Source organism: Mobula birostris, chromosome 5, assembly GCF_030028105.1.
Source record: "Mobula birostris isolate sMobBir1 chromosome 5, sMobBir1.hap1, whole genome shotgun sequence".
NCBI lineage: Eukaryota > Metazoa > Chordata > Chondrichthyes > Myliobatiformes > Myliobatidae > Mobula > Mobula birostris.
This window is the reverse complement of record NC_092374.1, coordinates 126,310,805-126,326,914: the sequence shown is the minus strand read 5'-3', so window position 1 is coordinate 126,326,914 and position 16,110 is coordinate 126,310,805. Positions and strand designations below refer to the sequence as shown.

Here is a 16,110-nt window from a genome sequence, read left to right as displayed (position 1 = left end):
AGCAAGTAAAAGATGACCTGATTTCCAAAAGGCATAAAGTTAAAGATGGCACATTTCTTTAATATTTTTAAGCAAGATTACTTTTTTTTATTTCCATCTTTTACAGTTTCAAAATAACAGAAAAAAGGACAAGGGCCTGAAGCAAAAGTTTGGGCACCCTGCATGGTCAGTACTTAGTAACACCCTCTTTGGCAAGTATCACAGCTTGTAAACGTTTTTTGCAGCCAGCTGAGTCTTTCAACTCTTGCTTGGGGGATTTTCACCCATTCTTCCCTGTAAAAGGTTTCTAGTTCTGAGATTCTTGGGCCATCTTGCATGCACTGCTCTTTTGAGGTCTATCCACAGATTTTCGATGATGTTTAGGTTGGAGGACTGTGAGGGCCGTGGCAAAACCTTCAGCTTGTGCCTCTTGAGATAGTCCATTGTGGATTTTGAGTTGTATTTAGTATCATTATCCTGTTGTAGAAGCCATCCTCTTCATCTTCAGCTTTTTTTTACAACGGTGTGATGTTTGCTTCCAGAATTTGCTGGTATTTAATTGAATTCACTCTTCCCTTTACCAGTGAAATGTTCCCCGTGCCACTGGCTGCAACACAAGGCCAAAGCATGATCGATCCACCCTCATGCTTAACAGTTGGAGAGGTGTTCTTGTTTCCAAAATGCATCAAGCTTGTTGAGATGTTCCTTTGCAAACCTCTGATGCTGAATTTTGTGGTGAGGACGCAGGAAAGGTTTCCTCTGATGAGTCTTCCATGAAGGTCATATTTGTGCAGGTGTCACTGCACAGTACAACAGTGCACCAGTGTGCTAAATCTTCCTGGAGGCCTTTTGTAGTCAAACAGGTGTCTTGATTTGCCTTTCTAGCAATCCCACGAGCAGTTCTCTCAGAAAGTTTTCTTGGTCTTCCAGACCTCAACCGTTCCTATTAATTGCCATTTCTTAATTACATTACGAACTGAGGAAACAGCTACCTGAAAACGCTTTGCTATCTTCTTATAGCCTTCTCCTGCTTTGTGGGCATGAATTATTTTAATTTTCACTAGGCAGCTGCTTAGAGGAGCCCATAGCTGCTGATTGTTGGGACAAAGTTTGAGGAGTCAAGATATTTATAAAGCTTTGAAATTTGCATCCCCTGGCCTTTCCTAATGATGATTGTGAACAAGCCACAGCCCTAACAAGCTAATGAAGGTCTGAGACCTTGGTAAAAGTTATCTGAGAGCTCAAATCTCTTGGGGTGCCCAAACTTTTGCATGGTGCTACTTTCCTTATTTTCCACGCTAACATTGTACAGAACAAAAATAATACTTAAGATGTTGAAAAGAATGTTTCATCTTTAATTTCATGACTTTTGGAGATCAGTTTATCTTCTACTCAGTTAACAATTCACCGTAACAGAAATTTTGACCAGGGGTGCTCAAACTTTTGCATGCCACTGTATATACCTTCTGCATTCTATTAATGTTTTTCCCTGTACTACTTCAGTATAAATGTTCCAATGAAATGATCTGTATGGATGGCATGAAAAGCAGTACTCCGTACATATGGCAATAAGAAACCAGTTTACCAATACAAAATGGCTGGTTTGGTTCAATAAACCATGACCATGTGGATTCATTGTTAAGTCTCATTTTGCTGGTGGTTTGCCTAGAAATTTGAACACATCACCCTAGCAAGTCACAGGCAGCTGTGCCAACAATTGTTCCTTTCGGAAATCCCACACCTTTATCTCAAATATCACCGACATCAAAGTATTTGTTTCACACTATTCCAGAAACAAGTGCAGATTTTGCACAGTAGCACATATGAAAGGGTCAAACAGCATCAAAACCTTTCCTGCAAAGCTGTAAAGAATTACAGAATTGGTTATTTTACTTTTAGGTTCTGTTGCATCAAAACCATTACTGTGACACAGTGATCAATATATGTCAGTTTTATGATAACTATGCATCTTTTGCTTTGAGAAATAATTCTAGACAAAACAAATATTCTGATATGTATGTTTAATTTCCCTGCATTTTTTTCACTTAACAAGATCAAGTAACAAGGAAGTTGTCTGATGTAGTGCTGACACTAACATTCCAATACTAATACTGTTGAAAAGGCCTATGTAATAGTAATTGTATAAACTCATAAAAACACTAGTCCAAACATAAAAGTCAGACAGTCTTTCTAACCTGTTACTTGCCTTGCAGCCACAGGAAAAGGAGCAAAATGGAAGTTGATAATCTTCAATTCTGTTTCACTACCCTCGCCCTCCAAAACAATAGAAAATACTATTTTTTTTGTCTTGACTTAAATGTCTGATAAAGAAATGTCACTTAATATTTACCAAACATCAATCTATTCAATTTGAGAGAAAAAAAATTGAGTGAAAACTTTACAATGTACAAAAAATGACAAGGATTTACATGGCCTACCTAAATATCTTTAAATTTTTTTTTTTAAAAGCACAAAGTTGATTTGTACAAGTTACAAAATGTAAACATGGCAAAATAAATAGTTAAAACAAGTGACAAAAGGATCCCAATTTCATGCTCATGATCCCATAGATTTGTGTCATTTTCATTCTGTTGTAATTTCAAGTGCAAAGCATGATGAATATCTAGTATTCAAGTAACAGAAATACATATGATGATACAAATAAACTATTGTACAAGGTAGTGATCACCTGAACTTTACAAAATTTACATTTATATAGACAATTTTTATACATTTATGATAATGACACCATTCAGGTCCACATTTAACTGTAATCAATCAGATGCCTTATTCCAAATTCTGGCTGGAATACAAGGCTTCCATCACCGTACATCTTAGATGAAGCACTTTGGACATCATTATGTCACCTCCATAGCTACCGTCTTGTCTGCAATACCGTTCAATAATCTCTCTGGTTCGCTGCTCTCCCTGTAATTTAAAAAAACATGTTTATATTTGTGCCCTCCATATAGCATAAAAAATATAAAGGAAACATTAAATTTACTTTAAAATGATCCCAATTTTTAACTTTGATTACTGTTTGGCCTATTTCTAATGACATAAATAATTACAATTGATCATTGCACTTTCCATACAAACAGATAACCAAGGGACAGGAATAGGCTACCTGGCCGACTCTGCAATTCAAATCGGTTACGTCCGATTTCATTATAATTTCAATGCCACGTTCCTGCCATCCCTGCTAACTTTTGACTTAAAGTTATCCAACTTTTACTTAAAAATATTCAAAGATTCTCACCACCTTGAAGAAGTGCTCCAAAGAATCATTTCCAGAAAGGAAAAAAAAAATTAATCATTGGTCTTAAATGGGCAAATTCATTAATCAGTGGCTGTATTTCATTAGGAGTTTGAGGAGATTTGGTATGACACCAAGGACTACTAAATTTCTACAAATGTACAGTGGAGGGCATTCTGGTATGGAGGGAACACTGCATAGGATTGGAATAAGCTGCAGAGAGTTGAGAACTCAACCAGCTCCATGGGCACAAGCCTCCCCACTGCTGAGGACATGTGCAAAAGGTGATGCCTCTAAATGGTAGTATTCATCATTAAGGACTCCCACCACCCAAGGATGTGCCTTCTTCTCATTGCAACCATCAAGGAGGTGGTACAGGAAGGAGACTGAAGACACACACAATATTTTAGGAACAGCTTCTTCCCCTCCGTCATCAGATTTCTAAACAGACCCACGAATGATACCTCACCGATTTTGCTCCCCATTGCACTATTCTATCTTTTACATATTTATTATAGACTATATATTTCATGTATTACACTCTACTGCTGCTGCAAAATAACAAATTTCAAGACATACTGTATGACAGTGATAATAAACCCGATTCTGATTTCAAACCTAAAACTCAGCTCAGGATTTGCATGTTATCTGAAAGCCTCAAAAATATCTATTTCAGGATATGATTTATAATCTTTGAATAATTCCAAGTTACAGCTATTAACCTTCCATTGTTTTAAAGGACCTTCAAGGGCAATAGATAAAATGAAAATAAAATTGAAACCTGTTTAACAGCAACAACAATCTGGCTATGCATTTTCAGGAACCTAAATATACTTCAAATAGCAACAGATCTTTTAATATTGTTGAGGATAACCTCAAGAAGTTAAACATTTAACTTAATTTCAACTGAATGGTTTTCTCCTTCTTGCCATCCTATATAGCCACTCTCCTTCCTTCTGTGACCTGAGGGGTGAAGGAGGAAAGACATGGGGTCCCACAGCAGTTAGCTACTATACATCTGATGTGTCACAGCTCAAGGAATTTGCATGTTCTCCCAGTGACCATGAAGATTTCCCACTGCTCTATTTTCTTCCCACATCCCAGAGATGCAGGCTGGTAGGTTAAATGAGCACTTGAATTTATCCCACAGTGTGTAGGGGAGTGGTAAAATCTGGAAGCGGAAGAGCTGGTCAGAATGTAGGGAAAAATTGCATTAAGTGTAAATGGCTGGTTGACTCAACTTAGACTCAATAAGCTCAACAGGTTTGTTCTTTGCTGAACAACCATGACAGTACAGATTCCCCAGCCACAAAGCTAACCTGGCAGATTTCAAAACATTTAACATATTTTTACAATATCCACATTCAAATATGCAGGAAGCATCTTGATCTACACACAACGAAGAGCACAAGTAGTTCACCCTAATCACATTCACGTTGAATGTGTTTATCTTTACTTACCTAGCCAAGCTACTGATGGCACTACCGGGGGTCACCTTTGGCACCCTGTCAAGGCTAGTAGCTGCTGTGGCCAGCTTTAAGGCAGAAGGAGAAGGTGCTGAAGTCCTTGCACTGAGATGCACATTGACAGGAGTAACCACATTCATACTGTTCAGACGCACAGCAGTTCCTATGCAGGAATTGTTCACAGGAAATGACTGAGGACTGCTTGTGCGCAATGCAGGGAACACATGATTTGCTGAGGTGCGATTGACAGTTCTTATAAGTTGTACAGTAGATAATCCAGGACTGGAGGATGAAGTAACATTCGAAGGTTGAAGATTTTTATAGGTGCCTGCGAAGATAAGCATGAAAATCAATTAAGAATAGACTTCACACATCAAAACGCTGAGATAATTTACTTCCTGAATAATTTTCCAAATGATCAATGTTCAAGTCTTTAAATACAAAAGAGGATCAAAAATCTCTTTGCTGATACAAATATGTAGTAAAAGTTTCAAAAGCTTGCAATCGGAATTAGATTAACTGGATTTTTTTTAAACATTAGGGGAAGATCATCCAAAAGGTTACTGAGGGAGGGAGATGGTCATGTGGGACAACAGTGTAACTCTGAGCACAAGATAGAGGGATATTGGATCGATTTTTGCCTTATTAGACAGAAAGCATAAATGAGGTTCTAAATGAGTTATAGACCCAAATTTATTAATCTTTATCGGGACAAATGTGAATTGATTAACATATCCATGTTGACTTTCCTCAAAGGTAAATAATATCTAACTGGACAGATATTTTGATGAAAGTCAATGAAGTTTCAGTCAAAATTTAATGCAGAGAAATACAAAATATTAGTTTTTGGTAGGAAGCATAAGAGTTCAAGGGAATATGTGCAATGTTCACTGTAAAAGAAAAACCCTGGACTTAAGAGTACATAAGCAAGGAAGTCATGAATCTTCACAAAACACTGACTTGGCCACGTGTATTCAGTTTTATAGAATGCATTTTAGGAAAGACACAAAGATTTTATTACTTTGGTAAAAATGCAGTTTCCAAGGATGAGGGTCTTTGGTAATGTGAATAGACTAGTGAAATTGAGATTTTCCTCCTTGGAGCAGAGGAAGTTGAGAGGAGAATTGACAGACATATTAAAAACCACGAACAGGACAGAATGGAAGAGAAAAGAACAAAGTAGGACAAGGAAAGTTTTTTTTTCCTAATTCAGTGAGACTTGGAGCCTGGAATGCATTACCAGAGTAGTAGTGAAGGCAAATTCAATTGCAACATTGAGCTTGTCTGGAAAGCGGGAAGCTTTGCAAAGTGGAATAATGAGAGTTCAAGATGTGCACATTCCTACTGGGCTGAAGGACACAGCTGGCAGGAGTAGGGAACACTGATGACTACAGATTCTGATGCTCTGGGTCAGGCAAAAGGAGGCAGCATGGGTCAGGTACAGGCAGCTGGGATCAAATAAACCCCTGGAGGAGCATAGGTATTCAGGAGTATTCTTAAAAAGAAAATCATAAGGACAAAAAGGGGAAAATGAGATAGCTTTGGCAGAGAAGATTAAGGAGAAACCAAAGATATTTTATGTACATTAGGAAAAAAGAGTAGCTAAAGAGAGAACAGGCTCCTCAAAGACCAAAGTGGATAACTTTGTCTGCACCCACGTAAGATGGCTGACTTTCTTAATGAATGTTTTCCCCTATATTTACTATATATGCATAAAGATCCTGGAACTTGAGATAGTTAATGGGGCTGTCTTCATTAGGGAAGAGGAGGTACCGGATGTCTTAAAAAGCATGAAAACACATCCAGATCAGATATATTCTAGACCATAGTGAGAAGCTAGAGAAAAATAAAACTGCAGGAGCCTTGGTTGAGATATATCCATTATTAGCAATAGGTGAAGTGTTAAGAGGATTGGAGGGTGGCTAACGTTGTGCCTTTATTTAAGAAGAGTTGCAAAAGAAAACCTGGGAACTATAGACCACAAGTCCAACATCTATTTAGGTAAGTTATTGGATGTGATTCTGAGGAGATAAAATGTACATGCACTTGGAAAGTCAAGAGGTTGATTAGGTATAGTCAGCATGGCTTTACGTGCAGAGATCTTGTTTCACAAATTTGATTGTTTTTTTTTGAAGCAGTAAGCGAGATGGTCAATAAGGGCAGGCCAGTTCCACATAGTAAGCTGCTGTGGAAAGTTAGGTTACATGGGATCTCAAGTGAGCAAGTTAAATGTATACACTATTGACTTAAGGGTGATGGTGTGAGGGCATTTTTCAGAATGGAGGTCATAACTAGTAGTGCGCACCAGGGGTCAGAGCTAGGCCCACTACTATTTGTCATCTGTATCAGTGATTTGGATGAGAACGTTATGAGGCATGGTTAATTTAGCAGATAGCACTAAAATAGGAAGTGTAGTAGTAAGTGAGAATAGTTATCAGGAATTCCAGAGGATTCTTAAAGTGGGCTAAGGAATAGTAAATGGAGTTGAATTCAAGTGGGAAGTGTTGCATTTTGGGAAGACAAATTACTTCAGGATTTTCACAGTGAACTGTAGGGTCCTGGGTAGTGTTGTAGAGACCTAGGGATACTACTACATGGCTCCCTGAATGTAGCATCACAAGTAGATAAGGTGCTGAAGGCAGTTTTTGACATGTTTCATCAGTCAGGGCACCAAGTGTAGAAGTTGGGATGTTATGCTGCAGTTGTACAAGACATTGGTAGGCTGCATTTAGAATATTGTGTTCAGTTTTGGTCATCCTGCTATAGGAAAGCTGATAATAAGACAGAGAGAGCAGAAGTGAGATTTGACGATGTAGCTGGGACCTCATTCATTAGAGCATAGCTGAATTAGGAATGATATAGGATAAGACCAAAGACATAGGAGCAGAATTAGGGCATTCAACCTATCCAGCCTGCTCCACCATTCGATTGTGGCTGATTTTTTCCTCTTAGCTCCATTCTCCTGTCTTCACCCCATAACCTTCAACACCATAATCTTCCCCTATTAATCAAGACCTTATCAACTTTTATTGATTCTATTGTGTTTCTTTCTATTTACTGGTAATGCCCATAAGAAAATGAATATTAGGGTAGTATATGGTGACACATGTTCTTTGATAATAAATTTACTTTGAACCTCCACTTTAAATATATCCAATGACGTATGACGCCTCCATAGCGGTCTGCAGCATAGACTCAGCAGCCCTTCTGCTCAAGAAGTTCCTAATCATCTCTTCTAAAGGGACGTTCTTACATTCTAAGTCTGTGCCCTCTAGTCCTAGGCTCTCTCAATACAGGAAAGATCTTCGCAACATCCACTCTATCCTGGCCTTTCAATATTCAATTGGTTTTAATGAGATCCCTCCCACCAATTTATCTAAACTCTAGCAATTATAGGCCTCAAGCCATCAAATGCTCCTCATACATTAACCCTTTCATTTCTGGAATCAATCTGGCAAATATACTTCAGACCCCTCCAATGGCAGGTCATCCTTTCTTAGATAGGGGGCCAAAACTGCTCACAATACTCCAAATTACAAAATTCTTACAGGTCTCAAAAGGCTGGATGGACAGTGTGCAATACCCTGCCCAAAAATTTTAGAACCTGTGGTCATAATCTCACTTCATTCAAAATTAATCAAGAGATTTCTAGGCATTCAGGGAATTAAGGTACTGGAAGCCGTGCAAGACAATGCCCCTGAAGAAACATTGTGTTGAATGGCTGGGCACAATTGAAGCCTCAAATGGCCTACTCCTGCTCCTGTGTCTTATGTTCTTAAACGTAATATCGGCTTCAAGTATTAGATAATGAAGTAATTGCTTTCTCGATCACACACAAGAAAGTTTCTCTTGCAGATTATCAGATGACCCACTCAAACCAGAAGCAAAGCTAAGAACTAGAATTAATCGCAAATCCCTCATTTCCAGTGGGGAGGATAATCATCTGAGACATGAACTGTTTCTCTTTCCATAATTACTGCTTGTCCTGCTCAAAGGTCTGCCATTTTTGTATTTTTTAATTCACATTTCCCAATTTTGCACTATTTTGCTCTGGTTGTGTTGTGATGATTAAACTTCTTTGTTTCACTAACTAAAATGATCACCAAATGAAAATCATGCCCGTTATTAAAAGAAATATTAAACATTTTAAATTAAAAACCCAACTGTAAATCTGAAACACAACCATAGACATTAGTCCAAGTGATTAATGTTTAATGTTACGATTGTCCACATAATGAGAATTTTGCACTCATTCCCTACTTCACTATAATTTCATGCTTTTAAGTCAGGTTTACACAAAGGTAATCAGAGTTTAGTGGCTTAGACATCTGTACTAATCATCTGCAAATCAAGGATTTTGTGCCAATGCTTCTGTAAAATTTAATATAAATTAAGTAACGTAGAACAGAATGCTGGATTTAGTAATGATAAATATATAAAACACTGGTTGTCAACCTAAAACATTAACTCTTTTTCTCTCCGCACATACATTGTCCAACATATGTATTCCTATCTTTGCTGTAGTTACTTCCAAGTTTCAAATTAAAACTAGCCCATTTAAAGAATCTTTTCCTCATATTTTAACAGCTTTTATCCACGTAGTTGTATCTCTGACCCTGGGTCTTGAACCAGCCACTAATGGAAACAGCTATTTACCTTATCTAACTCCATCGTTGTAGAGTCATACGACACGAGAAACAGGCCCTTTCAGCCTTATCCATTGCAACTGTGATACCAATCTACCTTATGCATATTTGGTTACATTACACCTGCATCCTCCTACACCTTTCAAATGCAGTTTAAACACACTTATATTTGCTACATCATCTCCACTAGCAGTTGGTTCCAAATAGAAAATTATATAAATCTTGCAATAACCATAAAATTTCTTCCTAACCTTCTGTTTGCAAGAACGTTGTGCCCAACAATAGATCCGCAAGTGCTCATTTCTGAAACCATTCAAGCAAATTTTATGAGCATAGTTGACTTAAATAAAAATAAGCATAGTTTCAGAGTTTTGCAAAAGAATGAACTTCAGCAGCCAAGACAAAAGTACAAATTAGTTATCTTCAAAAGCCACATAAACAAAAGAAATCAAATTATAAAAAATCAGCTAATTCAAAGAAATGAATTTCGAATTTCTGCTAAAAAAAAACATACTTTAAGAGCAAAACTACTGAAAAAATCTGTGCCCAACAGATTTTATTTTTTAAAAAAGTGACATGTTTGTATAAGTTCAGTGGAATTTTGTTGGTGGAGGTGAACCTATAGAATTGAAAACCTGTCCAATATCACTAAGGATTACAAAAAACATTTGGGCCATCTGCTGCATTCACAGTGGTCAATAAGCAATGAATTCATTCATATTTGTTTAAATCAAAAGTGAATACATATGACACCCCCAGAACTAACTGCTTATGAATATTTTCTGCTACTTGAATAATTGAATATTTAAGTAAATAAAATATTATAATTAATGTTTAACTTACCTATTCAATGGAGTCTGCTTTATTACAAAACAATGCAGGTCCTTCCTCTTAACAGCAAACTACTAGCAATACTAACCGTAAATTACTAGGTATTCTCATTGTGTAACTCTATAAACACACTGAAGAAAAAGAAACAGAATTATTTTCCCAAAATCATTCATAAGATTTTGACATAATTTAGTCTCACCTGCAGACTGAACAACACCATTGATGTTTGCAGTCTGACCTGCAACAGCATCCTTGGAAACTTCCGACTGACTTGGTCCAGGAGCACTAACAACAGCTGATGCTGCAAAGTGTGCACTAGCTGAATCTAGCGTTTTTGAGGAGCAGTCGGATATCCTGGATCCCTGAAAAGATATTTCATAAATGAATTTTCCAGAAAAGGCCAGATAAATACAGGAAAGAATAGGAGATACCCTGCTAGAATGAGACAGAAACTAGCCATGGTATTGGGCACATAACTTGATAATTCACAACATCTAGATGTCCGGGGCAGATAGCCTCTTTAACTCATATGTTTTGGTCTTGTCCTACTCTGGAAACTTTTTGGAGAGACATTTTTAATATTATCTCCAAGGTATTGAATATAGATATCTCTCCTCACTCTATTACTGCTATCTTTGGACTACCTAAAATTTCCAGTAATCTTTCCCCTTCAGCCCGTAGGATGATTGCATTTCTTACTTTAATGGCGAAAAGATGTATCTTACAACATTGGAAAGAGCTTAATGCTCCAACTACCTTTTTTTGGTTTTCTCAGAGGATATTATGCTTGAATTTGGAGAAAATTAGAAGCAATCTTTATGATTCCTCACTTAAATTTGAACAGACCTGGAGATCTTTTATTCAATATTTTCATTTAATGTAATTTTTTTTCTCCTCTTTTTTTGCTCCATATTTATATACCCTTCTTGTTTTTTTTACTGTTTTTAATGGAGGTTGGGATTGAGGACGTGATTTTAAGTTTTTTAACTCTGCTTGGTTCCAAGTTAGCCCATTGCTTTGCTTTGCTTTTAGTTAGTTGCACGGTGGGTTTTTTTTTCCTTTTCTCTATTGATAATATAAAAATTAGTATACTATTATGTTACCTTAGTATGTTATGTTTAAATTACATTGTTTGTATCTTTTTTTGTATTAATATCTCTTGTAATTTTATTATATTCTAACAGTGTATTAGTGCCTTTATGGCTTACCTTTTTGTATACTTATTCAATAAAAAGATTTAAAAAGAAAGATAATTCACAACATCATAACAAAATTTACAAGACGGATTGAAAGAAGAGAGTTCATTATTCCACAGTTTTGTCTTTCCAAGATTCCAGCACTAAATATAGTCTTATCAATTCCACCCTGGGTACAATTAACTTTTCAGAAAAATATTCTAATTAATTACATACAAAAACAAATACCCATCACAAATTTCCCTTCACTTGAAGGTCAGCTATGCCACACGAATTAACGTATAGAAACAATCCAAAAGAAAAACCCTGCCACTTCATGTATGTAACTTGGTTAGAAGTGCTTAAAAAGTCAAATGATACAATATTTAAAAATTATGATTTGTCCTTAAAATATTAAAATGCAAAATAATTGGCAGACAAAAAAATTAATGGAGGTTTATTAATGAGCTGTGATGGAGCTGCTTTTGTACAGCAGTATAGAGGTTTAGTTACTTGATCTAACCACAGCTATCAGTCACTGATTTAATTGATTGGGTGAAATAAATGAGTAATATCTAAAATGGGGGTGGGGGGGGGAGCTAGTCTCAGTAACATCAGCCAAGAAACTGCCAGAATGTCAGCAACCCACTTAGTTCAAAACATTCCTCAGGGAAGAACATTTGCTGTTCTCACCAAGATTACTTAACTCCAGACCAAATGTTCAAGTGTAACGAAGAGTAGACAGCAAATGGTAGCACTGCCAACTTTATCCAGATTTCTTGCACAAACAAAAAGCCTAATATTTTTACAGCCTCGATCTACCAAAGCAATTAATAATGTACTTCTGAAATGTAGTTATTGTTTAGTAAATGCAGCTAATTTGCACACGGGAGGATTCTTCAAACAGCAAACTGGCAAGACACAGATGATGCATTTTAGGAATTTTATTTCTCATAAAAATGCAGGCAAGCTCACTGTGCCACTGGGTGCTTTATGCACAAGAGAAGATAGTGCCTCAGTTTCGTATCTCATTTGAAAGATCAACACTGATTGCACTAGATTAGCAGCCCAGATCTCTAGTGCTCAATTCTCTAGAATGGGACTCAATTCTGAATCAGAAGGTCATGGAATCAAAGGTCTCAACGTGCACAATGTACATTTATTTCACATAAGAAAATCTTACACAGTGCAACTCAGTTATATTTTTCAACAAAATCTAACACCAGGTCACAAAGCAATGCAAGTGTAGATGATCAAAAACTTGGGTAAAATTATAGCTTTTAAGGGGCATCTGAAAGAAGAAGAGAATAGACAGGCAGGAATTAAGAAGAGAATTCTGAAACTTGAGTCTAAGAGACAAAAGGTAAATTTTACCACTTGTAAAATTAAAATTAGTGATGTTCTAGAGACAGAAGTGTAGTTCACACACCATAAGAGTGCTGTAGTGCTGAACGTTATTAGACGGTGGAGGACAAGGCCAATATTTTAAAACAAGAATAAGGATTTAATAGTGTTTAAGCGGAGAATTCAGAATAGTTGAAATCCTGTACTTCTCATGTTAAATAAGCAACAAAAGGATGGTGGCTGAGCAGGACCAGGAGTAGGCCATTCCACATACAGAGTTTTAGATGGCTTAGAAATTTAAGTAGTGCAGAACAATGCAGAAGGCCTAGGGATGCACAGTAAGAGCCAAATCAAGATAACAATGCCTGGATGAGGAATTCAGCCATACATAAGGCAGGAATTACGTCATTGATTTTACAGAATTGAATATTGGCAAATTTATTGTAGAAATGGGATCCACAACTGACATTAGAATCAAAGAAGTCAAAGGCAGTTTTGTTTAGCCTCAGACAATAAACTGCCAGTTAAATTTATGCCTCATTATTTCAGATGTCAAAATGATATTTAATGGCTGCACACTCCAGTAATACATCGCTAGATAAACTGTGTAAGGTGTTTTGGCACTACTTTACAAATATATAGATATCCAAGAATGACACTGGGCAAAGTCAGCTCTTTTAACCCCAAGACTAAAATAAAATAAAATAAAATAAAAGACAATGGATATTTTAATAAGTTTTCATTGCAGTTAAGATCAATGAAATCCACAGTACTTGCAACTAGTGCTGATTTTATAAGAAATTAAAGTAACCTCAAGAGTTAAGGTCAATAAAACAACTAGTGAACTAGTCATCCCAATTCTAATTCAATGAATGAAAGCAAAGTACTTAGTGAATTTTAGTTAGTAAGTATGGCCAGTTACAACACAAGAATTATTCATTACTTATGGAAAAGATGAGAGAAACAATAGGCGAAGTTACTCAGGTGCACCAAGGGAAGCAAAACATATGGGTTTCTTAACAGTTGACTATTGCTCTTCACTGTGCCAAATGGAGGTTGGATTACTACTCAAAAAATTAATAGGAATCAAACACCTAACATGCATTTTTCCCACCCATGCAAAAACAGTAACTATATAGAAAAGCACATCCTCACCACCACACAAAGTGATAGAAAAAAGCATCTATTGGCAAACTTTGTCTGAACCATTGGTAAAAATGACTAATAATCCATTTGTTAGTCTTCCACATTCGTTATCTTTTGAGGGTATAGATTACTATGTGTGACAAAAAGAGTTTTCTTTTCCAATTGCACATTATTTAATTTATAAAAGTACTAATTTTATTACAACTTTCAGATCAAAGTCAAGTTTATTATCAAAGTACGCATATGTCACCATAAACTATATTGAGATTCATTTTCTTGCAGGTATTTTCAGGAAAAAGAAAAACAGTAGAATTTCTATTAATTAACAATACACAAAGACTGACAAACAACCAATGTGCAAAAGACAAATTTTGCAGAAAGAAATATACACTGCCTTGAAAAAGTATTCAGCATCCACAACTATCTTCACATTAATGTTTCATTTTCTAAATTTAAAATATCTTGGAAGTAGGATTTGAGCTAATCTACCAAACATTGAGCATCATGTGAAATCAAAAGAAAAATTCCAAAACCGGTCAACAATTAAAACCCCAAAATTGTGAGGCTGAAAAATTATTCATCCCCTTTATAATCACTAATCTAACTTCCCTCAGGTGCAATATTCTGTATTATCATACCAACTCACCCAATTTGTTAATGCAGAAAATTGGAAGATCACCTGTTTTCAATGAATTCCCAAGGACTTGTCTCTGCAAGGTCCAACAGTATGGTAAATTTTCAACAGACCAAACCAAAATGAAGACAGAACTGCATTCAGGTCAGGGAAACGATAACAGAGAAACGCAGATCTGAGGAAGGGTACAAGACTAACGTGAAAAGTGGAAAAGATATGAAACCTCAGCTATACTGCCGAGCTCAGGCTACCCCTCTAAATTTAGTCACTACAGAAGAAAAACACTTATAGGAGAGGCTACTGTGATGCCAACAATCATTCTGAGTGATCTGCAGAAGTTAGTGGCTGAAACTGGAGATGAAGTTCATGGCTTCACAATCGCCACGGCCTTGCAGAAAAGGGGTATTTATAGAAGAGTGGCAAGGAAGAATCCCTAGATTAAAAAAAACATATCCTTGCCTGTAAAGACTTCGCAAAGTGTCACTTAGAAAATACTATAAACATGCTAAAGAATGCTTTGTTGTTGGATGAGACTAAAATACAATTTCTGGCCTCAACACTAAGCAGTACCTGTGGCGCGAATCTAATACTGCGTTTCAGCCAGGTGATACCACCCCTACTGTAAAGTATGGTGGAGGTAGCATCATGCTTTTCAGCACTAGGGACTGGAAATCTGGTCAGGATTGATGGGAAAATGAATGCTACTAAGTGTAGAGATCCTCGATAAAAGCCCACTAGTCTCTGACAGAGAGCTTTAACTAGGGAAGAAGTTTGTCCTTCAGCAGGACAATGACCCAAAGCACACTGCCAGAGCAGCTATGGAATGGCTTCAAATGAAGAAATTTGATGCCCGAGTGGCCCAGAGTCCTAAACTCAACCTGATCGAACATCTCTGGCAAGATTTCACAACTGGGGTCCACCGCTGCTCCCCAACTAAGACTACTCTTTGTAATAGCTGCCAGAGGTGGTTCAACTAAGTACTGAGCAAAGGGGAATGAGGGGATGAATATTTTTTGAACTGCTGACATTTCACTTCTTGATTTTTTTTATTTTTCATGCCTTGCAATTTCCCGTTTTTTTTTAAGCTCCACTGTGACGGGGGGGGGGGGGCAGGGGCGGTAAAGAAGAGAAGGAGCATGTGATTCACAAATAATATTCTCAATTCAAAATCCCTGTAATACTCACTTATATGAACAAAGGGTTGAGGGCTGAATACTTTTTACAAGGCACTGTAATACTGGTAACGTGACTTGTACAGTCTTTAATAGTGAGCCTGCAATTTGTGGAATAAGTTCAGAGATAAGGTGAGTGAAGTTTTCTACGTTGATTCAGCAGCATGGTGATTAAAGGAAAATAACAATGGTGAGGGACCCAAGGACCCTGCACCTTCCTTCCCAATGGCAGCAGCAGCAAGAAGAGTGTATGGCCTGGACGATGGGGATTCGTGATGATGGATGCTGCTTTCTTATGATGGTGCTCCTTGTAAATGTGCACAATGGTGGGGAGGGCTTTGTCTCTAAGCCTTTTCCATGCATGGGCACTACAGTTTCCATACTAGGCGACTCCAGTTATTCATAAGGGATATTCTTTGATATTTTTTTTCTTCCCCCCCCTCCTCTGCCTCTGCCTAATC

At 37.0% G+C, this 16,110-nt stretch overlaps 1 protein-coding gene across 4 annotated transcripts in view; it reads right to left on the bottom strand.

Annotated features, from left to right (window-relative positions):
• Nucleotides 1-1,985: 1,985 nt before the first annotated feature.
• Nucleotides 1,986-16,110, bottom strand: part of epc2 (enhancer of polycomb homolog 2 (Drosophila)) — a 61,419-nt gene continuing 47,294 nt past the window's right edge. For all 4 annotated transcript variants that reach the window (XM_072258637.1, XM_072258640.1, XM_072258638.1 and 1 more), the window contains 3 exons: nt 10,378-10,540; nt 4,696-5,029; nt 1,986-2,907 (listed from right to left, as the gene is read on the bottom strand). In XM_072258637.1, the coding sequence (XP_072114738.1) occupies nt 2,838-2,907; nt 4,696-5,029; nt 10,378-10,540 (567 nt within the window). In that variant the 3' untranslated portion in view covers nt 1,986-2,837. The remainder of the gene's footprint in view (nt 2,908-4,695; nt 5,030-10,377; nt 10,541-16,110) is intronic.